Source organism: Phocoena sinus, chromosome 18 (genome assembly GCF_008692025.1).
Source record: "Phocoena sinus isolate mPhoSin1 chromosome 18, mPhoSin1.pri, whole genome shotgun sequence".
NCBI lineage: Eukaryota > Metazoa > Chordata > Mammalia > Artiodactyla > Phocoenidae > Phocoena > Phocoena sinus.
Genome location: NC_045780.1, coordinates 77,332,538 through 77,351,481, shown reverse-complemented (window position 1 = coordinate 77,351,481; position 18,944 = coordinate 77,332,538). Strand labels below are relative to the sequence as shown.

At 48.9% G+C, this 18,944-nt stretch overlaps 2 protein-coding genes across 3 annotated transcripts in view; one reads left to right on the top strand and one right to left on the bottom strand.

Annotated features, from left to right (window-relative positions):
- COL4A2 (collagen type IV alpha 2 chain) overlaps nt 1–8,545 on the bottom strand; it is a 177,131-nt gene extending 168,586 nt beyond the window's left edge. Inside the window, exons 1-3 of one of the 2 annotated variants that reach the window (XM_032611468.1) lie at nt 8,314–8,545; nt 7,915–8,002; nt 7,754–7,808 (exon numbers count right to left, since the gene is read on the bottom strand). In XM_032611468.1, coding sequence (XP_032467359.1) covers nt 7,754–7,808; nt 7,915–7,958 — 99 coding nt within the window. In that variant the 5' untranslated portion in view covers nt 7,959–8,002; nt 8,314–8,545. The other variant, XM_032611470.1, reaches the window with a different exon arrangement.
- Nucleotides 8,546–8,687: 142 nt separating this feature from the next.
- The window catches only part of COL4A1 (collagen type IV alpha 1 chain), a 148,564-nt gene continuing 138,307 nt past the window's right edge, over nt 8,688–18,944 (top strand). The window contains exon 1 of the mRNA XM_032611471.1: nt 8,688–8,908. Within this exon, the coding sequence (XP_032467362.1) occupies nt 8,828–8,908 (81 nt within the window). The 5' untranslated portion in view covers nt 8,688–8,827. The remainder of the gene's footprint in view (nt 8,909–18,944) is intronic.

The following is an 18,944-nucleotide window of genomic DNA, read 5'->3' as shown; positions in this document are numbered from 1 at the left end:
CGGACCGGGGCACGAACCCGTGTCCCCTGCATCGGCAGGCGGGCTCTCAGCCACTGCGCCACCAGGGAAGCCCTATACTTATTTTTAAGTCATCTGTGGAGCAGCCCAAATGCCAGCCTGGAACAGCACCCCGCTTCCAGCTTTACAGCTGGGAGTGGTGAGGGCCTAGCCCAGGGACGGGCCTGGGGCAGGTTGAGGGGGGTGGGCCCCGTCCTCAGCTCTGACTCTCCAACTCAGTGGGGTGACTGAATGCCCGGAGCATCCCAGCACGGACGGACGCCAACCCTCCCTCAAAATGTTAAGTGACTTGCTCTGGGGTCACCCAGCCAGTTAGGAGCCACGCTGGGGTGGCATTTGGTTGCCTCCACCACTGCTGTGCGGTCCCCGGTCCTGGGGGCCACCAGCTCCTAGGCAGAATGCCCAGCTTACGAGCCGAATCAGCCAAGGCCGGGGTTCCCAACCTTACCTACCACCTTCCACGCCGGTGATGACACCACCAGCTACAGCGGGAGGCTGACTTCACATTTTCCTCTCAAGTCCTCTGATCAGAGGTTCCTAATCTGAAAACTCCTTTTCAGATTAAAAGTACAAGACATTCCAAAACCACCACCACCACCTAAGTACTGACATCTTCATTACACCATCGTCACCGATCAGGTTTATCTCCATCGCACTTTTGTTTTTCTCTCACATTTTCTCTCTTACTTAATTGAAGCGTCACCCGTTTGTCTGTCACCAAAGGAAGACAGACAATCCTTTGATTTTTATTATTTTACCAAAATCTTTGTTTTCTGTTCTAGAACTTTTTACTTGAATTGCACTTTTTTTCCCCCTCTCCCTCTGGTTCTAAATATACCCACGGGCAGTGGGGGAGCTGTGGTCCCTCCGTCCCCCTTATACCTGCATCTGTTCTGTGATGCTATGACAAATCCTGGTGTTACTGACTGTGGCCGAAGCCATACAAGCCATGCAGGGAGGCTTAGTTTAAGGGCCTCCAAGAGAGCTGGAGATTTCCTTGTTTTTCCATTAACAGAGGAGGAACGTTGTAATACTTCCCTGCTTCTTGGGGGCCCAGATTGTGAACAACCGAACTAGAGCCCCAGGGAATTCTGCAAAAGACCTGATCTCTAGGAGTCTTAACTCGAGCATGGAAAGCATGTGAGCACCGTACATTTTCCGTAAACTTAGCATTAAGCTGATTGGAAGGAGAAGAGAAACCTTAAGGACATATTCCTTCTTTTTTAGAGGGAGAGAGGACTCAAATCAATAAAATTAGAAATGAAAAAGGAGAAGTTACAACAGACACCACAGAAATACAAAGCATCCTAAGAGACTACTACAGGCAATTCTATGCCAATAAAATGGACAACCCAGAAGAAATGGACAAATGCTTAGAAAGATATAACCTTCCAAGACTGAACCAGGAAGAAATAGAAATATGAACAGACCAATCAAAAGTAATGAAATTGAAACTGTGATTAAAAATCTTCCAACAAACAAGAGTCTAGGACCAGATGGCTTCACGGGTGAATTCTATCAAACATTTAGAGAAGAGCTAACACCTATCCTACTCAACCTCTTCCAAAAAATTGCAGAGGAAGAACACTCCAACCTCATTCTGTGAGGGCCACCATCACCCTGAAAACCAAAACCAGACAAAGATACTACAAAAAAGAAAGTTACAGACCAGTATCACTGATGAATATAGATGCAAAAATCCTCAACAAAATACTAGCAAACAGAATCCAACAACACATTAAAAGGATCATACACCATGATCAAGTGGGATTTATCCCAGGGATGCAAGGATTCTTCAATATATGCAAATGAACCAATGTGATACACCATATTAACAAATTGAAGGAGAAAAACCATATGATCATCTCAATAGATGCAGAAAAAGCTTCTGACAAAATTCAACACCCATTTATGATAAAAACAGCTCTAGAAAGTGGGCATAGAGGGAACCCACCTCAACATAATAAAGGTCATATACGACAAACCCACAGCAAACATCATTCTCAATGGTGAAAAACTGAAAGCATTTCCTCTAAGATCAGGAACAAGACAAGGATGTCCACTCTCACCACTATTATTCAACATAGTTTTGGAAGTCTTAGCCACAGCAATCAGAGAAAAAAAAAAGAAATAAAAGGAATACAAATTGGAAAAGAAGAAGTAAAACTGTCACTGTTTGCAGATGACATGATACTATACACAGAGAATCTTAAAGATGCCACCAGAAAACTACCAGAGGTAATCAATGAATTTGGTAAAGTTGCAGGATACAAAATTAATGCACAGAAATCTCTTGCATTCCTATACACTAATGATGAAAAATCTGAAAGAGAAATTAAGGAAACACTCCCATTTACCATAGCAACAAAAAGAATAAAATACCTAGGAATAAACTTACCTAAGGAGGTAAAAGACCTGTACTCAGAAAACTATAAGACACTGATGAAAGGAATCAAAGATGACACAAACAGAAGGAGAGATATACCATGTTCCTGGATTGGAAGAATCAATATTGTGAAAATGACTATACTACCCAAAGCAATCTACAGACTGAACGTAATCCCTATCAAATTACCAGTGGCATTTTTTACAGAACTAGAACAAAAAAATCTTAAAATTTGTATGGAGACACAAAAGACCCCAAATAGCCAAAGCGCGTCTTAAGGGAAAAAAACGGAGCTGGAGGAATCAGACTCCCTGACTTCAAGACTATACTACAAAGCTACGGTAATCAAGACAATATAGTACTGGCACAAAAACAGAAATATAGATCAATGGAACAGGATGGAAAGCCCAGAGATAAATCCACGCACCTATGGTCAACTAATCTATGACAAAGGAGGCAAGGATATACAATGGAGAAAAGACAGTCTCTTTTGCATTGGGGAAACTGGATAGCTACATGTGAAAGAATGAAATTAGAACACTCCCTAACACCATACACAAAAATAAACTCACAACGGGTTAGAGACCTAAATGTAAGACCGGCCACTATGAAACTCTTAGAGAAAAACATAGGAAGAACACTCTTTGACATAAATCACAGCAAGAATCTTTTTTGATCCACCTCCTAGAGTAATGGAAATAAAAACAAAAATAAACAAATGGGACCTAATGAAACTTAAAAGCTTTTGCAAAGCAAAGGAAACTACAAACAAGACGAAAAGACAACCCTCAGAATGGGAGAAAACATTTGCAAACGAATCAACGGACAAAGGATTCATCTCCAAAATATATAAACAGCTCATGCAGCTCAATATTAAAAAAAAAACAACCCAATCAAAAAATGGGCAGAAGACCTAAACAGACATTCCTCCAAAGAAGACATACAGATGGCCAAGAAGCACATGAAAAGCTGCTCAACATCACTAATTATTAGAGAAATGCAAATCAAAACTACAATGAGGTACCACCTCACACCAGTTAGAATGGGCATCATCAGAAATCTACAAACAACAAATGCTGGAGAGGGTGTGAAGAAAACGGAACCCTCTTGCACTGTTGGTGGGAATGTAAATTGGTACAGCCACTATGGAGAACAGTATGGAGTTTCCTTAAAAAACTAAAAATAGAACTACCATACGACCCAGCAATCCCATTTACTGGGCATATACCCAGAGAAAACCATAATTCAAAAGACACATGCACCCCAATGTTCACTGCAGCACTATTTACAATAGCCAGGACATGGAAGCAACCTAAATGCCCATCGACAGACGAAGGGATAAAGAAGATGTGGTACATATATACAATGGAATATCACTCAGCCATAAAAAGAAACGAAATTGGGTCATCTGTAGAGATATGGATGATCTAGAAGACTGTCATACACAGTGAAGTAAGTCAGAAGGGAAAACAAATATCGTATATTAACGCATATATGTGGAACCTAGTAAAACGGTGCAGATGAACCTGTGTGCAGGGCAGAAATAGAGACACAGATGTAAGAAAAACGTATGGACACCAAGGGGGGAAAGTGGCGGGTGGTGGTGGTGGTGGTGGTGGTGGTATGAACTGGGAGATTGGGATTGACATGTATGCACTGATGTGTATGAAATAGATAACTAATAAGAACCTGCTGTATAAAAAAAAAATTAAGTAAAATTCAAAAAAAAAAAACCAAGAGCATATTCCTTCTTTTTCTTTCTTTCCTTGGGGGCAGGGAAAGGTGTGGCAGCATGCAGGAATGGCAAGAGAATCTTCCAGAGCCTGGAGCCCTGGAAATCTGAGCTGGTGGAAGGCAGTCTGGAGCCCACCATCTCCCGGGGCATACGGGGCCTGTGTGTCCAGCTCTCCTGGCTGCCTCCTCATAACCTGGAGAATCTAAGTTCTCCCCGGCTGAGGTCAGGAGGTCAGCCCAGCCCATAGCACATCTGATCTCCAGGAAGGTCTCTGTTCTCTGGAATTCTCTTCCCCCAGAATCGCACAGGGCTGCTCTCTAGATCTTCAAGGCTGCTGCCCCACATCTTGAGATAAGAAGCAATAGTGCGGTACAGGGGCTCATGAGCCCGGGGCAACCTGCCTTCAAAGCCTGGGATGGTGGGCCATTTAGAACGGGCTGTCTCACGTGCCCTCAGGCCGGGCAGCGGCAGGAAGGCAGCCTGACGACAGGGTGCCACACATCAGGGTGCGTGTACCCACGCTTGGGTCCCGAGCCCAGGCTGCCAGGGGACTGCTGCCATCCTCTCTCCCTCTGGCCACCAGATCGTGCTGGGTCTCCCTTGCTCCGGGCTCCTGCTCTATAGAGCAAAGCAGTAGAGGAGGGGGAGGGGGACTCATCTTCCCAGAAACCAGTGGGTGGGCTTTGTTCTGCCCATCTCTGTCCAGAGCAAGGAAAGCACAGCTAGGAGACTCAACTACTGAAAATCAGTAGCTGACTTACCATACCAGTTCTGACCCTGGGAAACCAAGCAGTGGGGAGTTGCCTGGGTTCAGATCTGCTGCTTACAAAGAGAGACACCTTGGGCAAGGTGTTTAAAACTCTTTGTGCCTGTTTTCTTATCTGTAAAATGGGGGTAATAAATGTTAGCTACTCAGGTAGGTGTGTTTTCCTATGAAGCTTAGATGGATTAAGACGCAAAAATTGGCACATAGCAAGTATTCATTAAATAATTATTTACCATCTCTGCTACCCATTTTCTGTTGCTTCTGCTACAAAACTCTTCAAGCTACAGCGAGCAGCCCTTTTCACTGAATTGACCTACCCCTCGGAAGACTCTTTGGCACAAACGGGCAAAGACACAGGATTCCTGAGTGTGGCAGACAAATAGGGCAGCAGCTGGACTTGCCACAATGAGGAAAGATTTTTTAGTAAATATAGTTAAAGATTAAGGCATTATTTCTTGAGTAACAGCTCTTAAAGCCAGTGGTCAATAAGAAGTTAGCAAGTGGAACATCCATTGTCGAACATCACAAATTCCATGATTGTTGAATAATACGTATTGATGTGTCTCTAGTAAAATGACTCAGAAGTACGTTTGTATCTGCAGATTTAGAAATGCCATAAACTGGCAAGTGACTCCAATGCCTTCCAACCTAATACTCTTAACTCAGTGGTTCCCAAACTTTAGCATCAAGTGGGAATGCAGACTCCCAGGCTCCGCCCCCAAAAGTCTAATCAGAAGATTTGAGATGTGGATCAGAGGTCTGAGTTTTTAACCAGGCTTTCCAGGTGAGTGTAGGGGTCCAAGGACTGTCCTCTGAGAAGCACTGCTAGGCAATAAATGCTCTGGGTCCCATCCAAGGATCAGGGAGCAGAGACTCAGATGAGTGTGTGGCATGTAAGAGGCTTTGGAGGAAGGCACAGGGATATATTACATGTAACAGGCTGGGGGATATTCTCTTCTGTTCACTGTATGGAAACGCGTGCTCAGGATTTATGAGACCAGGGCAGAGCTGCCTTTAGTACCCAGGTCTTCTGACATGAACACCACTTTTCCACCACTTTTAGGATCAATGCCAGAAGGAAAACACTGATGTTATAAAAGTGGTTCTAGGGGCTTCCCTGGTGGCGCGGTGCGTGAGAGTCCGCCTGCCGATGCAGGGGACACGGGTTCTGGTCCCGGTCCGGGAAGATCCCACATGCCGTGGAGCGGCTGGGCCTGTGAGCCATGGCCGCTGAGCCTGCGCGTTCGGAGCCTGTGCTCCGCAAGGGGAGAGGCCGCAACAGTGAGAGGCCCACATACCACACACACACACACTCAAAAGTGGTTCTAGGGGACGAAGGGGTATGGGAGAGTGAGCACAACGAATGCACAATCTCAATAGGGTTGGGCACTTTCCTTTGCAGGGACCTCCTCCTCCTTCTCTGAGCCTGCGCGCGCGTCTGCGTGCGCGCACAGCGCGTGCGTGTGCGCGCGCGCAGCGCGCGCATGCATTGCCCTGACTCCAGCTTTGGGCCAAGTCCTGTATGTCTTGTGTGCATAAGGACCCATAAAGGCCAATGGGCTGGTTTAAATTTCTAGGCTCTGATCTTCTTAAACCAGGACGTGTGGAAAGGAAAGGGAGACAGACCCGAGCTTTAAGAAAACTTTGGCCTGGAATGTTCCGGTCAAAGTCCATGGACTCCTCTTCTGATTCCCAATCTGGGCCCTGAATTGCAGCAGAAAAGTGAGGCTAGAGGTTCTTTCCCAAGCTAGGATAGCACTTCCTCACTCACAGCCTTGAAAATCCTCATTTGTTTTATGTGAGGATGGAACAATGTGAAAATAACAGAATTCAAAGCAAACCGTGAACACAGCTCCCCACTGTGCCTGTGTACACTCTACCCAGAGTGCGGATGTCGGGGGGGTGGGGTGGTCTCTTGACTGAGCCACCTGGGAGATCAGGTGCCACCATATTCCATCAGACAGAGGGAGGGAGGGTGGGGTCCAGGACACCTGGTAAGTCCCCTGGATCTTCAGCTGCAGTTTAAACATCTGGGTCCTCAACTCAAGGGACCCAACAAAAGCTGTGATCGCTCAGCCATGCCACTCGAAGTTCAACCAGAGTGGCTCCTGCTGCCAAGTACAAAATCCCATAGTGCAGTCAGCAGGCGGGGACTGCCTGGCAACGCTGACAGGGTCACCTTGAACGGCGGGGCTGGGGTGGAGGGGGACCTGGTAAACAGGGTCCCCGTGGGAGACTTAGCAGCCCCATCCTGGCTCTTCCGGGGCCACAGCGCGTCTTGCAAGAAAACGGTGTTTTCTGCCATTGTTCCCTCTCAGCGACACCAGGAGTACAAAGTCGCCCGGTCCTCCTCGCCCCGCCCATTCCCCCAGAGCCTCTCATTCAAAAGAACGGAAAACTCTGCCAAGGGCAGGACCTCCAACACCAGCTTCTGATGCCACGCAAGCTATTCACCCCCGAAGCCTGGCGCCCCAGGGCCACGTGTCTGACCGCCTCAATTCTAAGGTCGAGCTTTGCTTCTAACGATGGGCTTTGCTCTAACGAGGGGAAAGGATGCCGCGAGCCACGTTTTAAATTATTGGTTCCCAAGGAAGAGCCGACGCCAGTAACGCACAGGATTGAAGGGGGACCCAAGGAACGGCAAACCGGAGTTCTCGGGGGTGAGGGACGGGGAAGGCGTGCTTTCTCAGAGCCTGGGCTGGTTAGGAGGCGCAGGGGACACCCAGGCACACACACACGGACACACGCTCAGGTGCGCACGCGCGAGTGGCCTTCTGGCAAGGCCATTCGGTGTCCCCACCGCTCTCTCCGGCACGCGAATCGGCCCGGAACGGGAGCCAGGACTTACCGCCAGGACGCCCTGGGCCAGGAGCCCCACTGCCACAGCTCCCAGCAGTAGCCACCTGGATGGGAGAGGGGGGAAGAGCGCCATGAGTGTGCGGCCCCGGGTTGGAAATTCCAAAAAGCACACGCGCGCGGGACCCAGGGGATAGGCAGCAAGTCGCTTACCACCGCGGGGAAGGGCGCGACGCCGCGCGCTGGTCTCGGTCCATGCTCCCAGTTCGGCCCCTCGGGGCTCCGATCCGTCCCTCCTAGCCTGGAAGACAAGACAAAGCGGGCTTAGCCCGGCTGGGGAGGGAGCCTCGTCGCCGCCCGCCTCCGTCTGCGGGACAAGGGAAAGCGGGGCGCGTCCCCGCCTCTTGCCGGCGGTGACCGGGAGCCGCCCCGCGACGAGGCAGGGGAGAGGGCAGCCGGCTGCCCACCTAGGCCCGGATGGGGCCGCTCAGCAGCCGCCGCTCCATCCTCTCCCCCTTCCCACTCCGAGAGCCGGGCGCGCAGCCCGAGCTGCACGGGGCGCGCGAGTCTCTGCCCTCCGCCCGGGACTCGGCGTCCCAGGGCCGCTCTTACCTCAGGCCCGGCTTCAGTGGCTGCCGCCCGCGCGTCTCCGCCCTCCAGAAGCGCCGCCTGCGGCACGAGCAGCGCAGCCGCCCTCTCGGCCTCCCCGGGCCGACCTCGGGCCCGCGCGTCCGCCCTCGGAGCTCCGCCGGGTCGGCGAGCGCGGAGCGCGGGGCGCGGGGCGGGCAGCGGCGGCGGTGGGTACAGAGCGCGGAGCCCTGCGTCCCGGCGCGCGGCGGCCACAATCCCCCGGCCGCGCGCTCCTGCCGCCTCTTACCCGCGCCGAAGGGTCCTCCCCCTTTGAGGCGCCGCCCGCCCCGCGCCGCTGAGGGGAGGGGCAGCGCCAACAAATTGGGGAGCTCGCCTGGTCGCGCTCAGGTCTCCGCCGCGAGCTGCCGCGCCCGGGACGGTGCGCCGCGCTCGAGTCCCGGCCCTGCGAGAGTGAGCCGCCCGCCGCCGCCCCCAAGAGCCCGGGCGCCGGCCCCCGCCGTCCGCCGCCGGTCCACGCCGCCCCGGGCGCGCCACCATGGGGCCCCGGCTCGGCGTCTGGCTCCTGCTGCCCGCCGCCCTCCTGCTCCACGAGGAGAGCAGCCGGGCCGCCGCGAAGGTGAGTCCCGGCCGGCTCGGCTCCCGGTGTCCCGCCCTGCGCCCTGTCGCCCCGCGCGGCCCCTTTGTCCCCAGCCGGAGCCGCCCTCCGGGCCCGGGGGTCGCGCACGGCACAACCGGGCGCACTCTCGCGGCCGGTCCCCGCCGGTGACCCCCTGAGGTGCGATCGCGCATCCATTAGGGAGCCTCCTTTGTTGTGGGCTGGGTAGGGGCGAGTCAGGGGACTCCTCGGGGCCGGGGGCGGGCGAGCAGAACTTGGTGCGCCCCGCGCGGGGTGAGGGTGCCCGGGAGTCAGGGGGATTTGAACTTGCACCTCGGGGGCGCCTGGCCGTCGGGCGCCTTCACCTGCCCCGGGCGCCCGAGTGGGCCGGGGGCCGGAGGGCCGGACACGCGCGCCCCGTGCTGTTCGGAGCCCCACACATGTGCCCGGGAGTCGCTTTGGGCGTGTTTCTCTGGAGCTTTGGGGACTCTGGTGGTTGATGCTGAACAGTCCTGGGCCGTTTGCCTGGTAACAGCTGTATCTTTGCTTTCCCACGACTTCGCTGTCGCTGCAGCACGCTAAGGGACAGCAGAGGAGCTTTTCTGTCGTGCAGCTTTCAAACGTTTCCATACTCGACGCGATGACTTTGACTAATACAGTAAAAAAATTATAACCACATTATATTTGAGTGTGAAACCAAAATGAAACTCCATCTCATTGTTCTGTGCACAGATTGTTTTCCTAGTTTTCATTTCCTCCGGCTGTGCGCTTGCCCGGAAAGGATCTGGGAGTTCGGTTTGCACAAGTAAAGGCGTCCAGCTCTAGACGGTCCCTGATGTACTGGTGCTCTTTGCTTTTTTCCTTCCCCTCAGACGGAGTAAAAACCTCAGCCGTTTCCCAGTGTCACAGCCTTGCAGACAAAACCCCGGGAAGGTGTGCCTTCTCAACACATTTTGCATCCCCCCTCCCCAAATATTTAAAAATGATGTTACTACTTTCGGCATTTCCCACTTACTCTTGTTTCACACCCTGATTTTGCTTAGTTTTTTTGTTTGTTTTTTGTTCTTCTCTTCAGGAAGGATGATGCTCACTGACTTCAGTTCATTGTATATAAATTATTAACTGTTCCTTGCCAGAATAAACTGGTGATATGCACACATGTCTTGCAGTAGAGAGTCTGGCTCTTTGCTGGCAGCTGTGTCACTAGGTATGGAAAGGCCTGATGATGACACAAGCAGCTAACTTCAGATTGTCCCTCCCAGTCCAGAGGCTAACCAGGCACCCTAGTCGGTTATTTAAACACCCTGTGGTCGCGATGACAAAATACTTCCAAAAGAGGCAGCTCTAGAGCACTTTATTTGGGTCCAGAACTATTGACCCAGAGATTTAACATTTCCAAGGAGAGACGGCAAGGAAATGAGCGAAGGGTCTCTATTTGGAAATATGAAACTCTGTTTGGACTTGGATTTTCTGATCGATGATATTAGCAAAGCAAAGCCAATTATGAGAGCTGGCTTTTCAAATAGCCAGGGCTTTGAAGAATGAGCCCCTCAGTGAGTGGGAAATCAAACTCATTACTGTTGAGTTTGGGCTTATTTTACTTTCCTTGTACGTCCCTGTCCTGGCTCTGCTGTATCCTTCAAATCTCATGTCATGTTTTAAGAGATCTGGCACGTGGACACCCTCTGATCACCAGTTGACTTAATGGGTATTATCATTTTGCCATACTTTCCCTGGTTTATTCAGAGAGAGAAAATTTATTAATATGAACATGACTTATGGCTGTATCAGAAAATCCATTTAAAATAATATCTGGCTAGTTTTAAAATTTGTCTCACTTTTCACACCATCAGTAACTTTTTTGTTGTTGTTTTTTTTTTTTTTTTTGCTTACCTCCTTCCAAAAGCAGCTGTTAGGGATACCAAAACGTTGAAATAATTTCCATATTGATCCAAGCAGAATGTCATTTAAAAATGCATTTTGAATGATAAGGTGCTGCCAGTCGAACCCTAATTCAGAAGCCGATAAAAATGATTCTTGGATTACGCGCTTTTGTGGAGTATCTGAATCCGTGTTACCTGCATTGGTACACCCAAAGGTCACCTACTAGGTGCCAGACAGAGATTGTACTTACTATTATTATAATTCACATGAAAGGCTGTTTGATTTTATATTTGATCATATCTGCCATGGCCATACTGTTCACTTACCGGTGGGTGGATTTTCTAAGCCAGTGATTTTTTTCTCCTACCCCCCACTCCCCTCCCCAACTTTGCTTTCTTTGGCAAGGAAGGAGGAATAGGGTGCAGACCCAAGACAAAAATGTGCGCATAGTGTTATGATCGAGGGTCCTCGGTTCTGGCTCACGCAGTCATGAGCTGAATGAATGCTTCCTTCTGCAGCCTCCAAACTCCCCCCTCCAGCTGGTCTGTTTGATGCTTCTTCACAGATTATTTTTCAGGATCAGAAATGTGAACTTCCGCCAAAGTGTGGTGATGCCCGAGTAGGGTGTTGGCATCTCCAGACCATTAGTCACCATTCTGAGACTGAATGACCTGGAACTCAAACGGATACTTAATTCTGATCTGAATGTGGACCGCATTCTGCTGGGAATGTAATTTCAGAGAGAAGGGTGATTTTTGACTTAGTACCAGTGGCAGCTCAGTCTTCAGGAGTGAGCTTGGTGAAGATAGAACCTAAATCATCGTGTTCTTCATGCATGGAGCTGGATGGGGATGAAGGGGAGAGCACCTCTGATACCACCCAGGAGAAACAGTGTGCCCAGCCTGTGTGTGTGAGTGCACACTTAGAGAATTATTAGTGTGTGTGTTAATGGTGTAGTCACACACACACACACACACACACACACACAGAACAAGTGTGGTTTAGAGACCGGAGGATCCTAAATGTTGTGTCTGCTCTGATTAAGCAAGTGATTTCAGAGGACTTGGTAACCACCTGCCTCAGTTTCCCTGGCAGATCTGCTCCCCCACCCCCCATCCATCCTTCCTGCTTTCATCCCGCACATGGGCCTTGAGCACATCTTCAGGCCACACCCCCCGCCAGGCCGTGCATCAGTGAGTGGGGCCCACCCTCCTCCCCCAGGAAGGCTGTGGGCTCCTGAGAAGTACTGAGAAGGAAACAGGCAGATACAATTCAGGCTGGTAAACACTACAGTCAGGGTAAACCTAGGGCCATAGGAGCACCTAACCTAGCTTTGGGGAGCTCAGAGGAAGCTTCCAGGAGGATATCCCACCTCTGACTCTGAGGAAGGAATGGGAACCATAGACCTGGCGTCTTGTTTTCATATGAATTGTCATGTGCGTCATTCTCAGAAGGTTGCATAGCTCTTCCTTTGCCCTTTCACACATCAGGCTGTCTTTGCATGTAAAGGAGACCTTAAGGTTCCCTCCTTGGAGGTAGCAAGATGCCATTGCTTGTATGACTGACAGCCGTGATATCTGAACTTTCCCCTGGGAGGGGTGGAGACACAAGGAGGTCTAGGAGAGCGGCGATAAGACCCCAGCTCAACCAAAGGCCCCCTCCGGAGGTGGCAGGTGGATTGGGATGTCTGCAGAGTTACAGCACGGATGACTGATTGTAGGCGGGAGTGCCTTTAGGAGCTGACGGAGAACACCTCCCCTCAGGGGGCAAGGGCATGGGGGAATTCACAAAACCCTGCATTATCCATTAACAGGACTGTCTTCGGATTTCTTGGAACTGGGGAGGATGGCCATCACTGAACAAGCTCGGTTATCTAGTTTAGAACTGGTAGAGATTTTGCAGACAAACTGAACCCACAGGTGACCCGCTGAAACAAATCCTTTTAGAGATGGAGGAGGCGTCAATCAGTGAATAATTTACAGCACCTGTCTTGATGAGGTATACGATGTTTGTTCTAGCGACGGTTCCAGAAACTCGACAAGCATTAGCCTCATTAAAATGTCTCTCAGGCGGATTGGGTGTTTTGAGTTCTTGAGCTCAAATAAGCAAAAGCAACAATAGAATGCCTAAAATAATATCATCAGGGCATTGTTCTGCTCTTATTAAACAACCACTAAGAAATGTCAGCTATAGAACAATACAAAAGACATATTCCTCCCATTCTTGTGCGCACAATGAAAGAGATGTGAACCAGAAAATGGTTCAATCGTCAGTTTCTTTTGAGGAGTTTACCGCCTGAAGAATGACTCTGGGGTTAGCATTTTATAGTCCGGCACGCGGGGACCGGTTCCGTCCTGTATTTCCCTCCATTGTTCTCCTGGTCTTAGTCCTGTGACATCATTCTTTCTTGGGGTGCTTTCTGTTTCCCTGCTTCTCTGTTCTTCCTCTTCCAGAGCCCTCAGGGTGGGTGGGCCCCGGGGCTGGGCTCCAGCAGGCTTCTCTTTTTCTCCACCCTCCCCACTCCCATGATTTGTCAGCATTTCGTGAAGGGGACTCCACACCTCTCTCTTGAACCCCAGTCTGGTCTCCTCACGTTTCCATAGAACATCTTGCCTCCGCTGTCCTGCTTTGATCGCACACTTAGCAAATATGTCCAGAACCGAGCTTGCCACCTTTCACCAGCCGACTCCCCTTCTTCCCAAGTGGCCCGTTTTGGTCGTTGATGCCCCAATATTACCTGATGCTCAACCCAGAGACCGTGGCTTCATGTGGAGGCCTCACCCTCCCCTCCTTTTTAACCTTCACGTCACCCAGGCACTCATTCCACCCTTCCGCGTTCTACCTGTCCCTCGGAGCCCTCTTGGTCGTCTCTTCCCGTGGCTGCGACACCATTCCAGGTCTACTCGCCCTGTGCCAGGATCGCCACGAAGCCCTCCCGCTCCTGCCCCCCTTTCCACCTTGTCTTCTCCCCAGCCCACTCCTCACGTTGGGCTGAGTCTGTCTTCAGAGATCCCGCTGTGACCACGTGATTCCTCTGCTCAGCATCTGACAGTGGCTGCCTCCTGTCTGACCAGAAGTCTCCAGCTCTTTGGCTGGGTGGTCTTCATTTGTTCATTTTTAATAAAGACTCTATTGTTTAGGGCAGTTTCAGGGCCAAGGCGAAATTGAGAGGAAGGTACAGAGATTTTCCATCTACCCCCTGTGTCCCCACAAGCACGGCCTTGCCCACTATCAGCATCCCCCACCAGTTGGTGCGTTTGTCACAACTGGTGAACCTACACTGACCCACTGTCCGTAGTTTACCTTAGGGTTCACTCTGAGTGTTGTATATCATTGGGTCTGGATAAATGTGTAATGGCGTGTAGCCATCATTATAGTATCACACAGAGTATTTTCACTGCCCCCAAAGTCCTCTGTGGTCCTGCCTCTTCATCCCCATCTCTCCCCAAACCCTGGCGACTATTGTTCTTTGTACTGTCTCCATAGTTTTGCCTTTTCGTGCAGCTGGAATCATACATTATGTAGATTTTTCCCATTGGCATCTTTTTTTTTTTTTAACATCTTTATTGGAGTACAATTGCTTTACAATGGTGTGTTAGTTTCTGCTGTATAACAAAGTGAATCAGTTATACATATGTTCCCATATCTCTTCCCTCTTGCGTGTCTCTCCCTCCCACCCTCCCTAGCCCACCCCCTCTAGGTGGTCACAAAGCACCGAGCTGATCTCCCTGTGCTATGTGGCTGCTTCCCACTAGCTATCTACCCTACGTTTGGGAGTGTATATATGTCCATGCCACTCTCTCACTTTGTCACAGCTCACCCTTCCCCCTCCCCATATCCATTGGCTTCTTTCACTTATTCATATGCATTTAAATTTCTTCCGTGTCTTTGCATGGCTTGATAGCCCATTCCGTGGTCTGCATGGACCACAGTCTATCCACTCATCTACTGAAAGACACCTTGGGTGCTTCCAAGCTTTGGCTGATTTTGAATAAAGCTTCTGTAAACATCTGTGTGCAGCTTTTTGTGTGGACCTAAGTTTTCAACTCCTTTGGGTAGATACCAAAGTGCACAACTGCTGGATCATATGGTAAGAGTATGTTTGGCTTTGTAAGAAACCAGCAAACTCTCTTCCAGAGTGGCTGAGCCATTCTGCATTCCCATCAGCATGAATGAGAGTTCCTGTTGCTCCACATCCTTGCCAGCATTTGGTGTTGTCAGTGCTTTGGATTTTGGCCACTCTGATGGATGTGTAGTAGTATCTTCCTGTTGTTTTAATTTGGCCTGGCTTTACATACCCTTCGCCATGTGGGTTCATGGACTTATCTGGTCTTCGTCTTCATACTCCCCAGCATGCAGGGTGGGTAGTTGTCATGAAGGACTTACCTCTGTGTTCCATGGAGCAGTGTCATCTCTTTGAGCGTCGGGTCCCTGATCCATCAAATGAGGACAACACAACGTCTGCAGACACCTTTAAGATGTTCAGAGAGGTTGTACACGTGAAGCAAGTGAACCCTGAGAAGACGATAGCTGTTATCACTGCTATGTGGCTGGGATCTCATTGTCTCGTGTATGTTGGTTCAACACCCTTGATGATTTTGAGATGCTGGAGGACAGAACTTCTTTGAAAAATGCCCCCACTGTCTGGGGGAGTACCTGATGCATGGAGGGAAGTCGTGAATTACTTGTAGTGGGTTCAGTGATCCTGCCTGACTTTCTCTCTGGACCCTGGGGAGGCTTGGGCGGGAGCTGAGTGCCTGCTCCCGGAAATTATGTTGCGTTGCTGACCCCGTAGCAGTTTTAGGCAACACAAAGGAAAGTAATGCCAAACGAAGGTGTTTCCTCTTAATTTGGAATTTGGAGCAGATATTCCGCCATAGACTAAACACGACTTGGAAATATACACAAGGCTGAACTCTTTGTGTAAATAGTTTATTCCGTGGCTTAGTAATATTCCTGCTTTGCTAGGTTTGGTTTGTAGTCTGCACACTATAAGAACATTTAAAGTCATCTGAGTTTTAAAGCTTGCTTGATTTGTGGTCAAGTAAAAGACAAATGCCAAGCGTCCGAGTCAGATATTAAGGCAATATGTCACATGCGTATGTGTTGGTTCTCTCGCTGGTAGAGGAGAATGATCCAGTGTCCTCATCTTTTCCCGCTCATCAAGACTTTGTTAGGAGTTTCGGAGTTTATTACTGGATGCAGGTCTTTGTGTGCTGGGTGCATTTCTTTCTAATTCAGATAACAGCAAGAGATGCTGGCTGTGACCTGGGAGAGGCCAATGTGATGTCAGTTGCCCTGTTCCCATTTCACCAAATTTTCTGACAGTTGGAGACCCATGGTAGAGTCACTCACACAGAGTTGAGCTGATTCAATAAACCTTGTCCAACTCAACAGAATATGTAGAGACAATATTCCTGTATTTGACATTTAATTGAAATTGTTAAAAAATTTTACTGAGTTTTGCTTTAGAAAATCAGCATATTCCTTTATGAAGAACAAAACTCAGGGTTTTATAGTTGGAACTCAGTGTTTCCAGCGCTGTTTGCACAAGCTTTTCCCAGCTGCCACTCACACACATAGAGCTGAAGAAGGCTCAGAGGATCAAGGTGCATGGCAGCCTGTGTCTTCACTTCAGAGAGAAAGACACTCCTAACAGCCCCCCGTTAGCATATGGGGCATCTTTGAGGGTGCTAAGTCAGCATTGGTTTCCTGTTTCAGAATGTTACAAATGGGCCCAATGATAACTATTGTGGTGTTTTTCCTTCATTTCTATTAAGGAAATAACATTTATGTATATTTTAATCAGTGGCAGATTTGACTACTACATCTCTAACAATACTTTATTTTAAAAGAGTAAGCATATTATTTTTGTAATAAGAAAAAGCAATCAAAGTTTATTCTAAAATCCAGTTATCCTTTTATGCAAGTAATGACTTTCTCTTGAGCATGAGAGTTTTAATTTCCATAATTTCCATATCATCCAAGAGCATCAGCTTTAAAATGTCATTTTTAAATACAAGCAGCTCCTTTTCCTCATTATCTTTGATTTTCGAGTTGCATTTTGGCATTTTTTAAAGAATAAAACTTTAATGTCACGGAGTTATTACAGAGTTGCGCGAGACTTATTCGCCAGGTCCAGACTGTTCTTGCATTAAAGCTTGAGTTAAGGAGATATTATTATCATTATTACCTATAATGTGCAAAGTTTTATTAGGGAAAAAGGCTGCATAATTATAGTTTGGTCCATTTTTGTTTGCAGTGTCCATTTGGAAAATACTTGATCTAACTATGTGTCTTAAATAGAAGTCATTGTATACTGTGGGAGAATTCAGCCTAACTCCAAGAACTCTAAAATAAGCCAGGCGAAAGAAATACCTATTTCTCTATGAAGTATGCATTAAACTCCTGGAAAGACGATTGCAGTGTTTCAAATACATCCAGAGAGGAACATAGCCCAGCGACACACTCTGCCCACGTTGGGTGGCAGGCACTTCATGGGAGCACACGGGTGCTGCTTTGAATCCCAGCTCTGCCTCTTACAGCTGTGTGGACGTGTCAACTTACTTCTCTCTCTGTCCGCCTTTTGTCGTCTGTAAAATGGGGACAGCAGTAGTGCCTCGATTCCAGGACAGGCATGAGGAGTAAACGAGCTGACGTTTGTAAAGCGTTTATACCGTGCTGGCTGCGTGCTCGTTAAATGAGCAAATTCTGAGGAATAAATAGCAAAGTAATTATATCATCAGGGCATCTTGAGGCTGGAGAAACACAGAAGGCCGCCAGAGTAGTGGGTCTGGAACAGAAGCTCACAGCAGAATCCCCTGGAGCGGTGGGTGGGACACAGACGCCCGGCCCCCTTCCCGGCTTCTCTGATTAGGGGTGCGGGTGCACCTGAGAATCGCATTTCCAACGGGCGGTGCTGGTGGTGGAGGTCCGGGGACCACAGATCTCGTCCATTCTCTTCACTTACAGGGCCAGCCGCTTGATAGATGTGAGCTCTAGACATGCTGCTCTGGGAGAGTGGTCCGCACTCAAGCAGAAGCTGAGCCTTTGTATTTAAAATGACTCTCCTGAGTCTAATGTTCCCTTTTTCTTGTTGGTTGTTGTTACTGCAGCACTTCCAGCCCTGTGGTGCTATTTGCGGGGGTTAGGAGTGGGAAGGTCCTGATGCAGGCGTGTGGGGCGCCAGGATGCTGGAGGAGAGGGCGTGGCCGATGGGAAATGGGGACAGCTGGAGCCCGGAGAAGACCCTTGTCCTCTGTGGTCCTCCCGTCCCCATCAAGACATGGGACGTGGGTGTTCTCAGGACGATCCACTGTATGTCAGAGTTTTTCCATCTTTAAGGCTCTCCATCCTCACCTTGGCATCTGCTGATGGTGGGCTCGGTGTTTGCGTAGAGGCTGGTCGAGCCAGAACCCACTCAGGTTTGTGAGTAGGACCCCCAGGGTGTGCCTTCACCTTCTTGCAGTGCCCACCCTCGCCCACCTCCTCTGAGCCTTGGCCTCCTGGGCCCCTGAATGAAGGATTCCTATTTTGTGTCTTATGGCCAAATCCATTTCCTGGAGATTATAGACCACTTGGGGTTAGCGGTTTAAGATAACTCGTAATTTTTGGTCAGGAAATGGCCTGTAAAATTAAGATGAACTTGCCAAAGCAGGAAGATGGGTTAGTGATGGGAAAAAATACTACAATATGGGTAGTGCAGCCCCTGGGTCCGTGTGTTTCGGATAAGTACGCAGACCTGGTCCAGGATCGGCCCCAGTCGCTGATAAGCTGGGGGTGACGCACTCTTTATCACACGGGATGAGCAGCAATCTTCTCGATTCATCCCTCATTCACACCTTATCTTTAACAAACATCTGTGCGTGTAAACATTATGCTAACAACAGTTTGTTAAAGTAACTCTGAACAAACAGCTATTGGACGCCTTAGTAATCATTAAAATTTGTTTTCCTAAATACCAGAAAATAATAAAAATTGTATTTCTTGATTCTGGAATTCAGGCTTTTAAAACCTCTTTTTTCTTTTAACGTATACATTATATATTTATTAAAGGCAGAAAAAATGTCTCTTCCACTTAAATCCACATCATTTATCATTTTGAAAACCTAACCAGCTTCCATTTCCTCTTTTTTTTTTTTTTCTGTCAGGAACTCAATTTTGTTCAGCTTCC